Source organism: Parastagonospora nodorum (assembly GCF_000146915.1).
Source record: "Parastagonospora nodorum SN15 chromosome Unknown scaffold_9, whole genome shotgun sequence".
Classification (NCBI taxonomy): Eukaryota; Fungi; Ascomycota; class Dothideomycetes; order Pleosporales; family Phaeosphaeriaceae; genus Parastagonospora; species Parastagonospora nodorum.
The window spans coordinates 8781-28549 of NW_001884557.1; the positions used below are offsets into that span (position 1 = coordinate 8781).

Below are 19769 nucleotides of genomic sequence, written 5' to 3' on the forward strand. Positions count from 1 at the left end.
ATGTTGATGGTGGGTCCTTGCGCTAACACTGCTCTTGGTCTAGCGCCAACATTGCATAGCCGCCCGCCATTCAGTGGATCTGCGCCAATCCCACTCTTAATTTAGAGCCAAGATCTCGCCCGGATGGAACCTGAGTGCATTGCACTGAGTACTTAAGGCTTCCCAGCCCGTTCGTTCAGTACACGACACCTCGCGCCAGTCTTCGTTTTTTACCCAACGAATACCTACCACCATGACATCGCTGAAATCGTTGCCCGATGAGCTTCTTCTTATTATCCTTACTGAAGCGGCCTATGTGCGCACGGTTCAACGCGCTCTGCGGTTGAGACTCGTCTGCAGTTAGTTGTCCATGTTCCAGATCAAGCAGTAGGTGTAATATTAACCTACAACACCAGAACGCTTCGCTAACCTTGCTATCACTGCTATCTTTAACTCCGGTATACTTAATTGCAAAAAAATTTCCGACCATATTGACAGAGCACCGGAGTTTTGGGCAGAGTATTTTGCATATCTTACGATGAAGTATGCTACTCAAAAAAGTTGGGATTTCAAAATGGTGTTCCTCGTTGCGCAGCATATTTGTCGCCATCGTTATGCTTATACAGATGGGACCTGTGTTATGACCGGAGCTGTTATGGACCACGAACTTAAAGAATGTGTATTTGAAGTTTACAAGATGGTAATCGAACGACGACCAGCTATGACTATATATTGGCCTGCTGTTGCGTCTTTAGATGTGAATGAAGCAGAGGTTGATGAATCAGCTATCGATTTCAGACGCCATCTTCTCAGCGCCGCAGCTTGGTTAGGTGAAGAAAGTCTGGTCATCAAACTCCTTGCAGAAGGCTGCAATTGGTTCAGTAAATTGTAAGCACGCTCTAGCAGATGTCGTCCACGTTTTACTGACATTACCTTCGGTAGATCTCTGTTCCTGGACCCCATACGAGCTGCGTCCTATCGAGGCCACGTTGACATCGTCAAACTTTTGCTGGTAGATGATTCTGCTGATGCCACACATTTTTGCAGTCGCCCTATCTTAGTCGTTAACTACTATAACGATCATACCGAACTACTCGATCTCATTTTGGGTCCTTCGTGGAACAAATGCGAAATAGAGCCATGTAATATAGAAAGATTACTGCACCTCGCATTGAGTTATACTCGCACTCCAGCAACACTCAAACGGCTCTTAAAGAATGCGAAACCACATATCCTCGACAATCATCGACACTGGTTCTCAAATCGAACTTACAATGCTGTAAAAGAAGGCCAAGCAGGTATCGTGAAGCACATGATTGAGGAAGAGGGGGTGAAAGTCAGCGAGGATGAGCTCATTGACATATCCATCTTCCGGTCTCGCCACCCGGTAGAATTTCTGAAAGGAGCTTGGAAACTTCGGGACAGGGCCATTGCTCTGCTCAGTTTAGCCGCCAGACACGGGCATACAGATATCGTCAAGTTCCTGCTTAATGCTGGTGCAAAACCTGACAATGCAATCGAGTTCGCAGCTATGTGTGGGTCTAGGACGATCATGAGGTTGTTGTGGGAGCACGATGAGTATGGGAATGATGCTGTACAGGGCGCATTCACAGTGGCAGTAGACCGAGAGGACACTGCGGTGTTCAATCTTCTGAAAGAGCTTGGAGCTAAGCTCGATGACGATGTGCGTGTGGCCCTGAGCCAGAAAGCGCAGGGAGAAGGACTGGAGTCAATGGTTAAATTGCTGGAAGAAGACGCACGAACATGTGAGAGTGTCAGGACTTAGTTTGTGGTATAATAGAAGTAGGACTTCTTCGCAGAAAAATGCATAACTCGAGAGTCGGAATGCTGTAGCAAGCTTCATAACAACCTGAAAACGGATACTTCGAGTCGCAAGTCAAACTTTCAGTGTGATGTATTATAACGAAAGCGCGCTCTGCAGCAGCGGCGAGAAGTAATGATTCCCCAAGCATACTCTTCACTAATAGCGATAAATTAAAGATACATAAGTTAAGTTAGCTATGCTAAGGAAAAGTAGCCGGCTCAGTAAGTTAGCTAGCTTAGTAGTAGTTTACGTTATGATTATCTCTCTTCTTCTTAGCATTTAAAGACTAAGCTGCAGCATTATTAGTCGTCTATCTCTTAAATCTCCCCAATATTTCACTTGTCTTCTTGCCCCAACTTCTTTCCTTAGCTTTTAAGGACGGCTGTTCATCAAAGCCTCTCTCTGTGCTTTCGGGCACACCTCTGTGCATCTCATCATGCGAGTTGAGTTGCGTTGTGTTAGCATTCATGACTTGTTGCGCAAACACGATTGAGTTCTGCTGCGTGGGTCCGCTAGAGGTGTCCTGGCCGCCTTGCTGCAGCAGCGCCTCGGGGTGGTGGTAGAGCATGTGGCTTTGGTCCGCCGTCGCGCCAATAACGCCCGTCTGCTGACCTTCTATCGGAGCTACAACTACTGCTGGACTTCCGGGCTGTAGATGTGGAGCAGCGCTTCCTTCTTCATCATCGACGAACAGATCAGAAACCTTGCCAGCCCCGAAGAGACGGTCGTAGACAGCGAGTGTCGTGGCGAACTCTTTGACCTGCGAGACGCGGACGGCGTCGAGGAGCTGTAAGACGTAGGTCTGGCAGTTGTTGCTGATGAGATTGTAGCCGGGGCGTGTACTACGGATTTGCTGTATCACGGCCTCGCCTCGATGCAATTAGTATCGTGCGTGTGCGTGTGCCCTTTCCCTCGCGACACTCACCAGTTCTCCGCAGCGCATCGTCATTGAAGCATGTTTCGCCAACCGGAAACGTCCTCCACCTGTCCCAATCTTAGCAATCTTCACCCCTTCCATACATTCACGCCAACTCACTCCTCTCGTTTGATCCGCGCATTCGTGTAGATGACGTCAAAGTTCTCGTCCATCCACAGCTGATGCGCATACTCACCCACCAGCATCGCCCAATGCTGCGTCGGATCCGGGTATTCGTTGATCTTGTCCGTGATCAATTTCCCCAGCCCAGTCTTCTCTGCAAACCACTTGCCCGCCAACCCGCCCACGGGGTGCCAGCCCACCTCCACTGGGCGCGGGGGCCCGCTGGTCAAGGGCTGGGAGACAGGAATGACATTTTCCGTTGCGCCTAGCCCAATTGCGTGTCTGAAGGCTATGTCTCCTTTCTTGTAACTTTTCTGGCTGCGCGAGGTGTTAGGCGGGCAGGATGCGACTGGGAGGGGCATTAAAGTGGGGCAGTCCACGTACAGCAAGTCGTTGAGTTTATTGCGCTTCTGTTCTGGAGATGTGTCGCAGTTATTGCTGCCTTTACTCATGACGCCTTACATATAAGAGCGATGCCAGGGGTGCGAAGGATGCTTCTTTCAATTCTTCGATCGCTGGCGGTGTGAAAACACAGCAGGTAGCACGCACAGCCACCGCCACATGGAACTAACCCGCCTCCGCCGATTCGTCCGGCGAACGGGATCAGACAAAGACTTCCCAGACGCACGCAAACGCTTTTCAGAAATGGAGTTTAACGTGCGTTGTTGCAGTACTAATAGACAAGGTGTATTCGCTCATGGAGCCGCTCAAATCCGAGAACCATGCCGAAGTACAACTACCTATGGTATAAGAGTGACAGAAAGCTTTTTTTCTTTTTGAAGTACCATTCTTGTCAAAGTCCGTCAATTCTCTATGAGATGGCTTGCTTTAACGATGGAACAGCAGCTACCAAGGCATACACAATGCAAGAGTGCAAAGCATCTGATTCATGAGGTAAACTACATCCCACCACAGGCTAGACCATGGAGAAATGTCCGTGCTTCTCAGCCTGGATCTGTGTCGCCGCCGCAACAGCAGCAAAGTTCCCCGTCATGATCGCATGCGGAATCACCTTGTATGGGGAGATGCAGTCACCAGCGGCAAACACCCCTCGCTCAGTGGTCTGGAATGCTGGCGCATCAGCTTGGACGTCCCCAGTCTGCGATAAAGTCAGACCCAGCTGCTTCGCAAACGGTCCCTGAGGGATGGTCAGAGGATTGTGAACTAGGAAGCACACTTCCTTCGAGTTGCCGTCGGCGAAGGCGATGTTGACGCCTCCCTCGATGTCGGTCAAGTTATCGATGGGGCGCGTGTCGACCTTGAAGGGCGAGCTTGGACACATTGCTTGGATCTGTCTCGCGACTTCTTCAGAGCCATTGGTGAAGATGGTAACTTCCTTTGAGAGTTGCGCTGCATTATCAGCCATGTGGACCGCAAGAGCAGGCATGATAGCCAGTACTTGAATGGCGAGAACACCCGAGCTTGCAGCTCCGCGGTCTTCATAGCCAAGACAGAAGAGGCAATGGTAACTGGCGTCATAGTCAGCATACCAACAAAATGGTGGTAGTCACTAGGGCGCGTACTCACATCTTCTTCTTCCATAGTTCGCTGTATCCGTCGAGTTCGGGCAGTACATCGCTCGAACCAATCGCCAGAATCAACTTCTTGGCTTCCCACGTCTTGCCTGTGTCGTCGATAACATGGAAGCAGGAATCGCTCTTCTTCTCCACAGTAGTTACTCCGACATCAGCGAACTGTACCGTCTCGTAATTCTCTTCAATCTGTCTTCGGCTTGTTGCACGGAACTCTTCGGGGTCTTTGTGGTCCCAGCCTGGTACGGTGTGAACATGGTAACTTCCCTCGTTTCGATACACGTTGTTGTCGAATACAATAACCGTGTGTGTCTGCCTGGCGAGTGTTGCTGCTGCAGTGAGACCCGCAGGGCCTCCGCCGATGACGGCGACGTCGAGAAGAGCCATTTAGAACGAAGGATATTCAAGTAAATGTAGAGATTTCCTGTAGAGATAGTAGAAGTTGTGTAGCCCTAGAGCCCTAGTTCACAGCTGAGTGCAAATTCGGTCTGGGACAATACGAAGCCATGACACTACGGCGTTGGTGGCACAGTCGACCAAAAGTAAGATTAGGACCCGTCTGGCCCTCTATGCTGCTGCGCCGTTCAACAAGATGAATTAGTAATATGGCTCAGGGTACACTTGCGTCATGATTCTAGGTCACGCTGCCTGCCTGTGGCCCGCCTTGAAGGGATGATGCGACAACCCATGCTGCGCACGTTCCGTCGTATTATTGATACACGTTTTCTCTTATTACCGCCACCGAACAGACGGACCATTAGATGTTGAGTACAAATACTGCAGAGATCAATGTTGGTGGATCATTCCAGAACTTTTAAGCTTGTCTACAGATCATAAGCAGCACGAAACGTATTGGCTCTGGTGCTTCTCGATAACGGCACTTAGTTAAAGCGACAATCTTGAATCTGCAGGGCGCGTGTTGTGGCATTGCTGCAAGCTCGCGGCGGAGTCCAAACACAGGCACATGATACTGCCTTCCCGTGGATAAACCTCGCGCGCGTCTTAGATGCTTCTGCTGCATTTTCCTGCAAGGCGTAAAGAGCTCGCGTGGACGGTCGACCGTGGATTCGATTGTCGAAATGCTAGCACATGAGGCTAAACGGCACGCAAGATTAAGACTTTAGGAAGTGCGCAGTCATATAATGGTAAAGTGCCGACGATGCTACATGTTGCCAAATTCGATGCATTGGAAGCGACCAGCGTGCTTGAGGCCTATACACAGGGTCTTGTCGCTGTCGCAGTTGAAGCCCAGCGTGGCAAGCTGCGGGCTATCAAATGCACTTGTTCATTTCCCATCTTGAATGATAGCCCGCACTATATCGTGACCTTCTCCTTATTCTCTTGAGCAAAGTCTCGAGCAATCTTGCTTACTTTGTCCTCTCCCAGCTCTTCGAACATGTCGTATCCCCACCGCGACTGCTGATTGAAACGCTTGTGTCTCTCCAACGTGTTCAACTCTTGGAACGCATCAGTAGAAAGCTCTTTGACTCGCAGATTGCTCTTGATCCTACTTGGCGTCACACTCTTAGGTAGCACGACTGTTCCGTGCTGAATGCCCCAGCTTGCGAGCACCTGTCCACGGTCCATGTTCAACCGCCGGCTAATGACATCTACCATCTTGTCATCCACGGTGCGTGGCTCACCAGTCTGGTTGTTACCCAGCGGCGAGTACGCTTCAATCTGGTTAACAACAGGGACAATGCTGGTTTTCGAGAGCAGATCGGTCAAAGCGTTGACGGTGAAGTTGGAGACGCCAATTGCGCGAACTTTGCCTGTCAAAAGGAGCTTCTCCACTGCCTTGTAAGTTATTGCAGGATCAATGTCGACCAAGTCGAAAGTACCGTCTTCGCGTAGTGGGAACCATTCACCGCTCTCACCGTTGAACGCGCTGAATACGTCAGTCAAGATGCACTACCAAGGTCGATTGACCGCTTACACGGGCCAATGAAGAAGAAAAAGATCAAAATGTTTAACGCCGACTTCCCGCGCACATTAACTAATCCGTGCTTCGGATATCCCTTTCATTCGTGCTCATCAGCTCGTTCTTGCATTCCCCCATTCCGCAGTATGCGCAAATGTCCGTATCAACACAAAATGTATCGCCGGAGAGCACACATTTTCCTGCTGGCTCGATACTACGATTGGAGCGCCCGATCATGCATCAGAAGCGTGGCCTAGATATTGTGGTCCGTGACGATCAACGAGGGCACAGGGGCAAGGTCACGAGAGCCTGCGATATCTGCAAATCGAAAAAGTCAAAGTGCTCTGGCGACCAACCCTGTGTATCATGCCACCATCGAGGACTACTCTGTCGATATAATGCTGTCTACTCTCGCGGCAAGGCACCCCGACCACGCCGTGTGGAGCACGAAAGTCTACCAAACCCACCATCCCTCGTACACTCGAGGTCTCAGTCTGCAGACCAACTATTCGGCGTTGAATCCGGAATCTCAGCCGCTCTTGAACATCAGTAGCCGCATGATGAATCCTTGATCACGCTACAATCCACTTCGGAAGAGCCCAACGAGCAGCGGGTGCAGGATCTCTCGTCTGGTAGGGCATCACCAGGCTTAGAATTCGCTGGCAAGTTTTCAGATCCTACCTCCGGTCTGTCTTTCCTGCATCGTGCGTGGCGACGCATTTCAAATGATGAGAACAGTCAGGTCATCGTAGGCCGTATCGGGGCACCCGTCGAGGACGATCAACTCTTGGCCTGTGCCGGCGACAACCCGCTTCGAAAGACTGGCCATAAGCTGATTTTGCCATCCCTTAGCAGAGGCAAGAGATTAGTCGAGCTTTACTTTGACGTGTGCATTGCTACCTACAAAATCTTCCACAGACCGTCTGTAGAAGAGTGGTGCGCTGCGGTATTGGGCAACGAGCAATCGGACAGACAACTCATCGGAGTCGGCAACGCCAGGGCTGCGGTTGTATTTGCAGTTCTCGCTATTGCTTCATTCCACGAAGAAAAGGCCAATGGCGACGACAACCCCTCGATTGAAACGGGTGGTAGTGCGCCACAAGCTGATGAGCTGTTCCACGAAGCCGTACGCCTCAGCGATGACGAGAGAGGTCTTCCCCGACTAGAATCAGCACAGTCGCGGCTCATCCAGGTACTTTACCTGCTCATATCAAGTCGGTTCAACCAAGCCTGGTATACTTTTGGTCATGCCCTGCAAATCATCTCCGCCTTGGGTCTGCATCGCAGAAACGCGCGCGGATGCACTCCCTTAGAGAGCCATGACTATATCCAAGAGCAGTGTAAGCGACGGACATTTTGGGTGGCGCACACCTTGGACAAATACCTGGGCGTCGTCTTTGGGGGACCGAGACACTATCATGATGATGACATAGACCAGTACTTCCCGGACTCTGTCAATGACGAAAACATGCTCCGCTCTGGTGCTCTGACCAATAGCGCAGTCGATCACGATTGCCATATTGACTCGTTGATCTGGCACGCTAAGCTAGCACAAATTGCAGAGAGGATATCACGGGAAGTTTATTCGATCAAAACTGTGCCGGATAGTGTTCGTCTGGATGCCTCACATCGACTTGGAAAAGAATTACACCAATTGAAAGCGTCATTGCCACCACTTCTTGGATCCGTAAATCCAATCAGCTTGATTCCTAGCTTTCGACGGCAGGCCATAGCCCTTAGACTTTCCTATTGTCATGCTGTAATGCTTGCTCATCGCCCGTTCTTGCTAAAGAACACGTTTCGCAACAGCGATGATATGCGCACGCTTGCGACCGAAAGCCTCGCAGAATGTATTTCTGCAGCCCAATCCGTTTTGGAGATGGTCGATCGTATGGCTCGAGAGGGCTGCATGTTTCACGCTTTCTGGTGGACTCACTATGTGTGTTTCTGTGCTCTAGCCATCGTCTATGTGTGGGTCATCCAAGACAGCAGCGATGTTCCAACAATCACTGAACTATACAAGCTCATAGATGAAGCCGAGCACTGCTTGAGTCATTTGGCCCGAGCGACAGCTACAAACCCTCCGTCACGCAAATACAGCATCATTTTGCAGGAGCTGAGAGCAGAAGCTGAGAGCAGAAGCAAAGAGAAAAACAGCTCGACATTTACAAGGGCAAAACCCAGCCTCAAGAGCACCAAGAGTCGATCATTCGACGGCTTCCGGCGCAGCCAATGATTGTGTCTCATCAGTCACGGATCATGTGCAGCAAAGTTGGCCAACGCTGTTCGATAGCCCGATTGACACCACAAATCCGGACTTACAAAGCTTCCTTGATGAATGGCAAACAACTGATCGGCTTTATCTCGACTCCTCTGCCTTTGGACTAATGTCCGAATTCGGAAACCTACTGTTGCATTGGACGTGAAGGAAGCGATCTGATTTCAGGGTGTTGTGTTATAATCTACTGAAATCTACGTCCTTATAACCATGAAGCAGTGTCCTGCTTTGGAGGCTTTATAATATTCTCATCCAAACACTTCTTGATAAAACGTCTTCATGCATCAACTATAATGTATATTTGAAGAGTGGAGACTTGTCGCCCATGTCCAACAACTCTTCGTCCGTGCACGTCGCGCGAACTTCTTCTTCACTTCGCCTCGCTTTACGCGTGTTGCCCCACTTGTAGGACAGCTCCAACACGAACGCGATGATGAACCCTGTTGTGCAAATGCAAGTGAAAGACCAAACCCAGTGTAATACTTTGGCTTCTCCGACTCCAGACACATGTAAGAGCAAATAACACCACCAATGTCGCCTACGCAAATGATGAAGGCAACGCCAATGGCACGTCGAGATGACGGTGCAAGGTTATTGGCTGCCCATGAGCTACCCGTCGGCTGGACGGGGTAGATGCCCATACATGTCAGAATGATTGCGAAAAAGGCTGGGCCAATGTTCTCGCCAAGCTTTCCGTCGAAAGAGATGATGACGGCGTATCCAATGAAGATGAACGATAGTGGAATTGCAACGCATGGCAGACGCCAGTAGACCCGATTCGCAAGCCTCGCGAAGACAACGGAACTGATAGCGCCAACAACATAAGGCGGCACCGTCATGAGTTGGGCATTGGTGTCGGTTAATCCCATGCTCTTAGTGATGGTAGGCAAAGTGAACTTGGTTCCTGCCGTCAAAGTGAGTGGATGTTGTCAAGGGATGTAAGTCGCGGCATACCATAGGAGCAAGCAGATATGCACATGAGTATTTACGCTTGCATGTACAAGCGCCAGTTACACAACACTATCTTGACGTCTTTCCATCGGAAATGCGCCTTTTCCTCTTGGAACTTGCCACCATCCTTGATAAATCTCTGGAGCTCAAGGTAGCGAATCTCGTCTGGCTTCAACCACCTCCCGCTCAGTCGGCGAATCGATCAAGAGGAAGAAGCACGCAATACCGAGGGCAACTGTCACAATTCCCTCAAGCAAAAAGATCCAACGCCATCTAGTTCAATCGTAACTTCAATTTTTGCCGGATGAGTGAGGAGAAAAGTGTCGGAAAACTCACCCCTCGTACCCACCAACACCATCCATCTTCGCGATACCTGCAGCTTGAAGACCTGAGAATGCTCCAGAAAGGGCAGATGCACAGTAAAAGTACGAGATACGGGTCGCTAGATCTCGTGGCATATACCAGAATGTGCATAGATAAACAGCTCCCGGATAAAATCCTGCTCTTAGGGATCGTTAGCATTGCCTTTCATGAAAAGACGGAAACTCACGTCAAAGACACCAAGAAGAATACGTGTAGCCAGCAAACTAACGAAATTCTTCACGGCACCCATCATCGTCATAACGATACCCCAGTAGACGACGAGTATGCCGAGGTAGTAGGATGGGCCCTTGAATCGCTTCAATAGCATGTTGGACGAAATCTCGAGCAGGATATATGGCACGAAAAAGACTGACAAGACAATGTTCCACTGAACGCCATCTAGTCTTAGGTCTGTTACCATGCCCTCAATTTTGGCATTCTTTACATGCGCTTGTCAGTCAATTAGGCGATGAGAATGTACCATGGGATATACGTACTCCGATGTTGGCTCGGTCAATGTGCGAAATGAGGTATAGTATGGCAAGCATGGGCACGAGGCGTATGTCAACCTGATGAGCATCAGTATCATTCTGGACACCATGTTGAGATCTGGTCCATACCTTGTGGATCACGCGTTTTCTCTTCTCGTCGGAGAAGTTGATGTAAAAGTCTGCATCGTCTGGGTCGAGTCCAAGTACTTGTATATTGTCAATCTGAACAACCTGATGCGGCTTCGAAGCGTAGACAGACTCTTCCTTCTCGTCAATGTGTTCGATATCACTTTTTTCGAAAGTGGCGGCCATTTTGTCGCAACAGACTTGGTTGTGTAGTAGGAGAAGGTGGAAAGGGCAGCGGCCATATTGTTGGTCGCTTTATACCATGAACAGACGGGACCAGGCCGCTGCGGAGACAGCAATCAAATCCTGGGGAACCCCATATGCTAACCCCAGACTCTTCACGCCATCGTGGAGAAGGGCGCTAAACCTCGGCAGTAGTAGATCGGCCCTAGCTTTGGCAGCACATCACTGCGTCCGGATAAGTGCAACGCCCAATCATTTGCATATCCGTGTGCGCGGTGTCCAGGGCGGATTCTAATCCGCACGCGTATTTACTACCCGATTTCGCCCACCACGCAAGCTTACATTGCGGAGCAATGTGGTCTGCATTCCGTTAGTTGTGTGCGCGCACATGTGCTGGAAAGCTGCTGACATATGTTCACGACGATTTCCATGTTCACAGTCTCCCTATGTCCTGTCGTTAAAAGCTTGACAACTACAATGACACCAGCACAAATCGCGCTTCCTGACGCTCCTCCTGAGCTGCTCTCAAAATCATCACTACAGAACACAGAACATGATGAACGCTTCCCCGAAGACATCGCTGTATGGACAGTCGATGCGCTGGTACGACATCGAGCGCGCCTCAATCCTCATGCGACCATAGTATCGTACCCCAGCTCGGGGGTGGACTTTGTTGACTACTCCATGCAACAACTTGGTGTGTTCGCGTACCGAGTTGCGCGACACTATCAAACCTTCATACCCAATCGGACGACTTCGAGCATACCACCAACTACGGTCGCTATATTCGGCCCGAGCAGTTTCAACTACCTGGTCACCATGCTGGTACTCACCAAGTTAGGCCACACGGTCTTGTTCTTGTCTACTAGGCTATCACAAGTAGCGATAGAATCTTTGATAGAGACGACCGGTGCGACGTATCTGCTGGCTGATACTCGGTTCCTCGAATTGGCAACCAATGTGAGCAATAACATACCTTCTTTGCACATTGGTTCGATTGCAGGGATGGGTGTCTTTGACTTTCCCGTCGAGGTGCATGCCGATACGCGAATGGACTATCATCTCGACCCAGCCGTTGAAGTAAATAACAACATCTACATTATTCATTCAAGTGGTATGTATTACGGCAGCTTCGGGGTCCTTTCGCTGACTTATCTAGGCTCGACTGGTCTACCAAAACCAATATACCAACCCCAGCGAAGTGCCATTGTGAATTATTCCAGCAGCATGGACATGAAAGAATTCATTACCCTTCCCATATATCATAATCACGGCATCTGCAACTTCTTCCGCGCCATTTACTCTGGAAAGTCGATACTCATTTAAATGCCGCCCTTCCACTCACAACAACTCACCTTACTGCAATATTGCGGAAACACGAGTTTGAAATCTTTTACGGAGTGCCTTGTGCGCTCAAGCTACTTGCAGAGACGTCGGAAGGTATCGAATTGCTCAAGCAGCTGAAGATTGTCATGTACGGCGGTAGCGCGTGTCCAGATACCCTGGGCGATTTGTTAGTCGATCAAGGCATCAATCTCATCGGACATTACGGCACGTAAGTGTATACCTCTATCCCCTATAGCGGGTTTTAACGTGTCCATAGGACCGAGGTGGGGCAATTCATGACATCTTTCCGTCCCCAGGGCGACAAGGCGTGGAACTATGTTCGCGAGTCACCAAAACTCTCGCCACTCCTCCGCTGGTTACGGCGCGGTCCAAACCTCTTCGAAGGCACTGTGCTCCCTGGGTGGCCAGCAAAAGTCGCGTCGAACCAGCCCGATGGTAGTTATGCTACCAAGGACCTTTTTGAGCCTCACCCGACGATTGACAAAGCTTGGAAGTACATTGCCCGTCTGGACGATACTATTGTGCTAGTGAATGGAGAAAGGTTCAAACCCGTGATGACCGAAGGCAAGATTAGATCACACAAAGCCGTCACGGAGACTGTCATCTTTGGATCTGGTCGTCCGTATCTGGGTGCACTCATTGTACCAAGTCCGTTAGTACATGAATTGAGTTCGGATCAGGTTTTTGATCAGATATGGCCTGTCATTGAGGAGGCAAATCGCACTGCCAAAACATACGCACGGCTATCGCGTGACATAATTCGCGTCTTACCACACGACTGCCAATTTCCTCGCACAGATAAGGGCAGCATCATCAGACAAGCCTTTTACAAAGCCTTTACAGCGGATATTGAGAATGCTTATGATCAAACAGCAAGTGTAGACGCCGATCTCAACGCACTAAGTATACCGGAACTTGAAGCTTTTGTCCGCGACACTCTGGTCAAAGTATTACCGGACGCGAAGGATCCAGACTGGACGGCCGACTTCTTTTCCATGCGTCTAGATTCACTCCAATCCAATTAGATCCACACTGCTATATTGAAACCAATCGATATTGGCATCAACAAACTCGGTCAAAACGTGGTTTTTGATCACCCGTCAGTTGCATCTCTCAGCGAACATCTTTACAGTCTTCTTTATGGGCTTTGGAAGAGACTGCTTCCGTAACAGCGGAGATGCAAGACCTTATCGTCAAGTACAGCAACTTCCAGAGCAGTGCCGTACTTACTGGCGCAACCGGTTCTCTTGGCGCACATGTCCTCGCGCAGCTCATTGCGCGTCCAGATATCCAGACTGTCCACTATCTCGTGCGCGCCAAAGGATGATCAAGATGCACAACGTCGCGTTCAAGAGTCTTTGCAGCAGCGCAAGATTTACAACTCGCTCTCACCAGCAGCGCGCCAGAAAACCCACGCTCTACCTTCAGACCTGCCTGACCCTCAACTCGGTCTTGATAGCAAAACATACCAGTCCGTAACCAAGAACCTCCGAAGCGTCATACACTGCCCCTGGTCCGTCAACTTCAACCTGAGTCTTTCGAGCTTCAAGAAAGATTGCATAGCAGGTGTGCGCCATCTCATCGACCTCTGTCTCGCAGTCCCTGGCTCAAAGCCAGCTTCATTCGACTTTTGCTCGTCGGTAAGCACGGTTTCCAAATTTCCACAGCTACATACACCTGAGACGATGGTCGAGCTTGACTGGGCGTAAGATATGGGATACGCGCAGAGCAAGTGTGTGGCAGAGCACATATGCATGGCGGCTTCCAAGGCTACTGGTATGCGAGCGCGGATTCTTCGCGTGGGTCAAATCGTAGCGGGTACTACTCGTGGCGTTTGGAACGATACCGAGGTTATTCCGCTCATCATAAAATCGGCGCTGACGATAGGTGTGCTTCCAAAGCTGCAACAGTCGCCGAGCTGGACGCCCGTGGATGTCGTTGCGCAAGCTGTTATTGAGATTACGCTGAGCGACGCGGAAAGCATCGTGGCCAACGTGACTAATGCAAAGACATTTTCTTGGACGAAGGATCTTCTTCCTGCGCTGATGGAAGCTGGGTTCGAGTTTGAAGAGGTGGGGCCAAAGGAGTGGGTGAGAAGACTGGCTGCGTCGAGTGATGATGTGGTTGTCAATCCACCGAAGAAGTTGCTCGATTTTTTTGCGTCAAAGTACGACAAGCATATATTTGCGCCATCGCGGACATATGAGACGGGTGTTGCGACTTCGCTGTCGCCCGCATTGGCAAATGCGCCTATCTTCAATGCTGATTTTGTCAAGACTTTTGTTCAGCAGTTTCAACGCACTGCTTGGAAGCGCTCATAGCATACTAACTTCTTAAAAATGTTCATGCTGGCCTGATTAGTTTTGTCACTTTTTATTCTCTTTCCTTGTATCAAAGACATGTAGATGACTCTGAATCCCGCAGTCAACCATGTGCTCTCCGAGAGTCACAAGGCGGAAGGCAGGAAATAACTCCAAGCTTGCGTATAGAATTCTGCCACGATGATTGGAAAGAACATCTTAACAACCAAACCCTGAATCAAGCTTGAAAATCAAATAGAATGCATCATGCGTCAATGATCGGAGCTCAGTAGTATACTTTATCAAAGTATCAAATGGTATTCCCGCTCTGCTATATAAATCGCTCAATCAATTTCACAAAACTACATCTTAAAAACGTCCACAACCCCCTCCCACTCCCCCCTCTCCCTCGATTCCCAATACCCCTCCTTACCACCCTTTAGCCTCCAGACCTCCTCATCGCCCAGTTCCACCGCCTCGACTTTACTAAACCACTTGGGCCGCCACTCCTCACCGTGCTCCTCCATGACTCTTCTCCTTGCTCGCTGCCTTTCTTCCAGCCTCGCTTTGAGCGCCTCAGCCTTGTCCAAATCTCCGTCCTCCAGTGCCTTTTGATCGGGCCTGAAACGGCTATCTGTAGGCGGGATGTGCGACTCTTCGATGGAAGTGATTTGATTCAGCGCGGCGGCAAACGTGGTCAACCCGTAGTGTTTCTCTGGCTTGTCGACGAGGCCCGCGACTTTCCACACAGAGTGTCCAGTCGGTTGTCCATTACTGGTGAACTCCAAGCTTTGCGTCCATTTTCCCTGCGCGCCGACGGATAGCGGACTCCCCGTGGCATCAAAGACTTGGATCGACACATCTTCTGAGCGGCCTGCAAACATGCCACCCGCTTTGAATGTGCAGACTGCTTTCGCGCCCGTCGTCTCGGAGACGATGGTCATGCTCCCAGTCGGCTCGACATACTTCTCCCCAGCAATAATGTTGCGCAGATAGCTCGTCGCCTGGACCCAACTATAGTGCTCGCCGCTCGCATGCAAAAATATGCGCACTCGCCCGTCGGTATTCAATTCCGCGCTTTTCCCCCAGAATTTCTGCACCGGCATGGGAGACTGAATAAACGTCCACTCTGATGCCTCGGCTTGACATGCCATGCGCACAGGGCGATGGATCACTTTCTCGGCCAGGAAGCGGAAGCCCTTGTCTTCGCGGACGAGCTCAAACGTCTCGCCGAGCATGGGATTAAAGGGTTTGCGGATGGCGCGGTCTTTGACACGCGCGTTGCTAAAGGCGGAAATGGCAAAGGCTGCCATGTAGACGAGGCGCTCGCCTGTTTCGGAAGATGCGGTCACGGCGGCGTCGAGAAGTTCGCTGTATTCGAGTTGTTCCGCGAGGCGTTGGAGGAGGGATGTGGGCTCGTTGGCGGAAACAGGCATGGCGATTGTGGATAAGTCTTTGCCTACATTTTTGCGCATAAAGGCGACGAGACTTGGTGGTTGAACTTTTGGCGGCTGGATTGTGACGCGACGTTGGACAGGCTTGAGGGGTAGAGGAGAGAGCGATGCAGGCTTTTGCGGAAAAAGAGACGGTGCTGCGTCGATTGAGAAGCGAGCGCGTTCTACCACGCCACTGCTGTGGCCGGAAGAGGATTCAGACTCGCCATCAGAATCATCGTCGTGAGATTCTTGGCGTTGTCGCTCCGCATCTTCGCTATCTCTACGAATGGTCAAAAGAGTCGACTTGCTCGGGTCTCCATCTGGTGCATCGAAAAACTCTTCAGTAGACTCGAATGATTCAAAACTCTGGCGTGAAGGTGTCGCCGAAGGAGGCGCCGGAGTTCGTCTTTGCTTGCTCTCAGCAATGAGCTTGGAGAATTCTTGCACGACTGAATCGAGGTCTCGCAACAAGGCCATGCAGTTGTCGTGAACGTTTTCTTCTGCCGGTTGTTGAGTGGCACTCTGACGGGAAGCATGTTTTGGAACTGCCAAAGTCCCATTTCCAGGAACGTGTGACGGCAGAGGCGGAACTGGAGGTATGGCCCCAGGTGATGCCACGCCCACTTGTGCAGATACACTTCTCCTAAACATACCAGAAGGACTCTGGGCAGCGGAAGTGCTTGCTTTCCGTTTCCAAAACGTCTTCTTCTCTGACCCTGCATCGACAGGGAAATAGTCTCCTGATTCGGATTCTGATGGGGTGGGAGAGAGGCTATCTTGCAGTTTGACGATGCCTAGACCAGCTGTGGAATTGTACTTGGGGTCGGTGTCTTGGGCAAGTCGCCGCACTGCATCTCTCGTTCCTGCAATTCGTCCTACCAACGCTTCTGCCCTCGCCCACTCATTGTCCTCTGCGTGATTGGAAATGTGCGGAAGGCTGTGATATGGGCTATCCTTGATCTGAAGCATTGGGGATGACTGGGCTGTAGCAGCTCGAGATGCTCGATCTAGCGCATCTCTCCACATTTTAAAGTCTTTTGCATTGCTCGCTCGCAGCTGCCAAACCTCGGCTCCCGAATCAATGGAAATTTCTCTCGATTCCTCATTTGCGCCAACAGCAGCTAGCGATAATGGTATAGCACCGCGTAGAGCCGAAGAATGGTCGTTTCGGTAGTATGATAGCGTTGAAGATGTGAAATCCAGCGAGAAGAAGCGCCTAGCGTAGCCCTGGTTCCTCTTTCTCCTCTTCTTATGCAGCACGCCAGTCAGAAACGAGGAGGAACTGGAGAAGCTGCCCAGTTTTGGCGCGGCCTGCGTCTTTGGTCGGTCTGCAAGTGCCTGGGGTAACGACTCGGACGATTCAACAGGGCCCATGGAGGGGCTCGACTTGGGGAGACTGGTGGAGCTTCCCATGGCGCTTGCCTGCGCGTACCGCATGTGATGACCAGACTTTGGCGCGGCATTCGTCGGATACGTCATGAGGACAAAGGTGGCCTGTTTCGAGACTGTCTTGGAAAAGGTGTTGTCGAAGACGAGTCCGTACATGCCTCCCTCGCCTGGTGGCACGTCGTAGGTCCCCAGCGATACCTGGTCTGCCTCGCATTTCCCGTGCCATTGTACCTGCTTCAGCCCGATTGCGGACAGCTTCTCTAAGACGACGGTTCTGTCGTTTCTCGACGTGGACAGGCCGCGGCCGCGTGTGGTGGCGGGCACTTCGAGTCCCGGGGTGGAGGGTCCGGCTTCAAAGGTCGCCGAGGAAGGAAGATGCGGAGTCGCGCCGGTAGCATTTCCCGGGTGCTTGAATATGCCAAAGTTGAGCGATTTCTTGTGAGGCTGTACGCTCCATGAAATCGTGTGTCCAGCAGAGACGTTTACCCAGCGAACCAGGTACGACTAGACGAATTAGCTAGGGTTCTGGTGGTTCCAAGGTTGGAGCCTTCACGTGCCTTGCTATGCACTTCGACATTCTCCATGCCTGCCATGATTGCAGTCTCTCTTCCCGCTTCTCTCTTGTGAATTGTGTTTACGTGGAGCTCTCCGTCGGCCACGCGGGGTTTTGGGTGGTGCCTGTGGGTCGCAAAGCTACGTGCATGCGCCGGATGGTAGCGACAGCAGACGTGATAGATAACTAGTCAGTCTTCAACGAGCGGACATGTCGGACGAAGAAGCAGTCGGCGGCGTGTCGCGGAATCGGGGCAGCCTGGTAAGCTTTGCGGGTGGGCTGGCAGTTGCGTGGATTGCACCGTATCGGCTGATGAGATTCGCTGAGACACGGCGTGACGGGTCCGTGATGACAGGAAGCTCGACCTGGAATCTTCCGGACTATGGCATAAAGCAACGACAACAACCCTCGCGAAAAGAACAGGTATGCGGCGTCACGCTCGCCGCGGGTGTGTACATGACAGTATTTAGACCCTGGTCACATTTCCAATTCAGCCTTACGCCGCCAACAAACAACGCCAGCCCCCCCGCGACCGTCAGCCACACCTATTGTCGTCCATTCCAACCCCATTGTCGACTGCTCACATAAGCTATCAATGCGCTTCCAGCTTCCGGCGTCCAGCTTCCAAGACTTCCGACACCAACCTCTCGTCATCTTCGGTCGCTACCAGCACGTTCTGCGCCGGGCTGCCACGCGCGACACGTGCAGGGTCCGCGCGGATGACGTCGGCTTCAGGTTCTCGAATTTCGGACAGCGCGGATTCTTGCTTTCAGCTTTGAAGCATTCCGAGCTATCCGGGGCGTCATGCCACTTTTCTTCCGTCGCATCATGCACCACATGCACTCTAGTCACGGCGTGGACAAAGTAAATCCGCATGCTTTGCACACAGCGCAATGATACGCCCAGCTTTATGTGAAGTTGTTGCGACGACCACGACTACTACAGTCAAACCCCATAGAAACGCCAAAGTCATTGGACAAGTATCATTCAGGGGGTAATTTCAAACTCAACATCGCTTCAAGGGACCTTTCGAAAAATACGTTTAAAGCAGTCTTCTCGTTCAATCACACCGTAGCTAACCCTAGGTATACTCATGCTATGCGTGTTTCAATGTAGTTCCGAACCAAGTCTTATTTCCCTTTTCCTTCTTCCGCCATGCTGTCACTTTTTCTCTCTACACTATGCTTAAAGTCTGTTCTTTACTTAGAGGAAGCCACTGCATGGGTACGATCTGCGTCTCCTCTATTCTCCGATGCATCGTCAACCATCCCATCGCCCTGGTGACACGCTAGGCTGGTCGAACCAGCGAGCACATCATGACCTGCATTGACGTCCCAGAAATGAGTTTTGCCGCTCAGGTCGACAGTGTTGCCGTTGGCACAAGTGTAGGTACCTGGGGCGACGTCCCAAGGGTTCCGCATAATAGCTGACGGCGCATCTGTGCCATAGGTCAGAGACGAACAAATGAGGACGCTTGGAGAGATGAACTTACCGTTCTTAGTGGTCGAAGGCATCTCTGATTCGGCTAGAGCGATCGAGTAAAACAGTGTGTGAATTTGGTGGAATCGTGTGTTTGAGGATTTGTTTTGGCTTGGTAACAGTATTTGTAGGCTTTCCGTGCTAATGTGGGTTTCTACATGCTCAACATCCTCTTCTACTGATTGCCACTCAGCTTGCAGTACTACTCGCCAGCAGAGAGGGTCTCGGCTCCGTTGTGGATGTATTGTGAGGACTCAGTCGTGTGTGTTACGAGTAACGTCAGGCATCGATTTGCACATGGGTTTAGTGAGGAGACCTTCTGTGGCATCAAATCACCATTCGTACGCACCAAGATGAGGTACCTGGCAGTGTTGTTACTGGGCAACCTTGCAGGGAAACGCCGGCCACAAATCCATGCTCGCTTGCGTAAGGCTCAAGTATATGGTTGATAAGACAGGTAATAGCGGGTGCCCACATGGCAGCGATACTAGTATTTATCACACTACTACAGGTCATGGTCGAAGGTCTCAGCGAGCCTCACGCATTGCCTGTATCAATCGCATCCCAAAACGACAGG

The 19769-nt window shown here is 50.9% G+C and overlaps 11 protein-coding genes across 11 annotated transcripts; 4 read left to right on the forward strand and 7 right to left on the reverse strand.

The window, feature by feature from the left end:
• Window positions 1–669: 669 nt before the first annotated feature.
• On the reverse strand, window positions 670–1018 carry SNOG_06100 (hypothetical protein; the record flags this gene model as incomplete). Its single annotated transcript, XM_001796434.1, has 2 exons — window positions 670–846; window positions 908–1018. 2 exons carry the CDS (start codon window positions 1016–1018, stop codon window positions 670–672), a joined length of 288 nt encoding a protein of 95 aa, XP_001796486.1.
• Window positions 1019–1196: 178 nt separating this feature from the next.
• On the forward strand, window positions 1197–1765 carry SNOG_06101 (hypothetical protein; the record flags this gene model as incomplete). The annotated part of the gene is made up of 2 exons (XM_001796435.1): window positions 1197–1233; window positions 1278–1765. 2 exons carry the CDS (start codon window positions 1197–1199, stop codon window positions 1763–1765), a joined length of 525 nt encoding a protein of 174 aa, XP_001796487.1.
• A 194-nt stretch (window positions 1766–1959) lies between these two features.
• SNOG_06102 (hypothetical protein) lies at window positions 1960–3295 on the reverse strand (the record flags this gene model as incomplete). The annotated part of the gene is made up of 4 exons (XM_001796436.1): window positions 1960–2674; window positions 2730–2788; window positions 2841–3161; window positions 3228–3295. 4 exons carry the CDS (start codon window positions 3293–3295, stop codon window positions 2115–2117), a joined length of 1008 nt encoding a protein of 335 aa, XP_001796488.1. The 3' UTR covers window positions 1960–2114.
• A 464-nt stretch (window positions 3296–3759) lies between these two features.
• On the reverse strand, window positions 3760–4762 carry SNOG_06103 (hypothetical protein; the record flags this gene model as incomplete). The annotated part of the gene is made up of 2 exons (XM_001796437.1): window positions 3760–4312; window positions 4371–4762. 2 exons carry the CDS (start codon window positions 4760–4762, stop codon window positions 3760–3762), a joined length of 945 nt encoding a protein of 314 aa, XP_001796489.1.
• A 775-nt stretch (window positions 4763–5537) lies between these two features.
• Window positions 5538–6400, reverse strand: SNOG_06104 (hypothetical protein; the record flags this gene model as incomplete). The annotated part of the gene is made up of 3 exons (XM_001796438.1): window positions 5538–5643; window positions 5691–6286; window positions 6383–6400. 3 exons carry the CDS (start codon window positions 6398–6400, stop codon window positions 5538–5540), a joined length of 720 nt encoding a protein of 239 aa, XP_001796490.1.
• Window positions 6401–6694: 294 nt separating this feature from the next.
• SNOG_06105 (hypothetical protein) lies at window positions 6695–8532 on the forward strand (the record flags this gene model as incomplete). Its single annotated transcript, XM_001796439.1, has 2 exons — window positions 6695–6748; window positions 6850–8532. The coding sequence occupies 2 exons, from the start codon at window positions 6695–6697 to the stop codon at window positions 8530–8532; spliced, it is 1737 nt and encodes a 578-aa protein (XP_001796491.1).
• Window positions 8533–9476: 944 nt separating this feature from the next.
• On the reverse strand, window positions 9477–10691 carry SNOG_06106 (hypothetical protein; the record flags this gene model as incomplete). Its single annotated transcript, XM_001796440.1, has 5 exons — window positions 9477–9478; window positions 9589–9690; window positions 9862–9913; window positions 10076–10287; window positions 10382–10691. Coding segments are annotated over 5 exons (678 nt in total).
• A 474-nt stretch (window positions 10692–11165) lies between these two features.
• SNOG_06109 (hypothetical protein) lies at window positions 11166–14356 on the forward strand (the record flags this gene model as incomplete). The annotated part of the gene is made up of 8 exons (XM_001796441.1): window positions 11166–11385; window positions 11692–11802; window positions 12117–12243; window positions 12292–12683; window positions 13208–13344; window positions 13400–13675; window positions 13703–13740; window positions 13765–14356. The coding sequence occupies 8 exons, from the start codon at window positions 11166–11168 to the stop codon at window positions 14354–14356; spliced, it is 1893 nt and encodes a 630-aa protein (XP_001796493.1).
• Window positions 14357–14697: 341 nt separating this feature from the next.
• Window positions 14698–17753, reverse strand: SNOG_06110 (hypothetical protein; the record flags this gene model as incomplete). Its single annotated transcript, XM_001796442.1, has 2 exons — window positions 14698–17604; window positions 17718–17753. 2 exons carry the CDS (start codon window positions 17751–17753, stop codon window positions 14698–14700), a joined length of 2943 nt encoding a protein of 980 aa, XP_001796494.1.
• Window positions 17754–17923: 170 nt separating this feature from the next.
• On the forward strand, window positions 17924–18581 carry SNOG_06111 (hypothetical protein; the record flags this gene model as incomplete). Its single annotated transcript, XM_001796443.1, has 2 exons — window positions 17924–18161; window positions 18184–18581. The coding sequence occupies 2 exons, from the start codon at window positions 17924–17926 to the stop codon at window positions 18579–18581; spliced, it is 636 nt and encodes a 211-aa protein (XP_001796495.1).
• A 331-nt stretch (window positions 18582–18912) lies between these two features.
• Window positions 18913–19227, reverse strand: SNOG_06112 (hypothetical protein; the record flags this gene model as incomplete). Its single annotated transcript, XM_001796444.1, has 2 exons — window positions 18913–19151; window positions 19206–19227. The coding sequence occupies 2 exons, from the start codon at window positions 19225–19227 to the stop codon at window positions 18913–18915; spliced, it is 261 nt and encodes an 86-aa protein (XP_001796496.1).
• Between the last annotated feature and the right edge of the window lie 542 nt (window positions 19228–19769).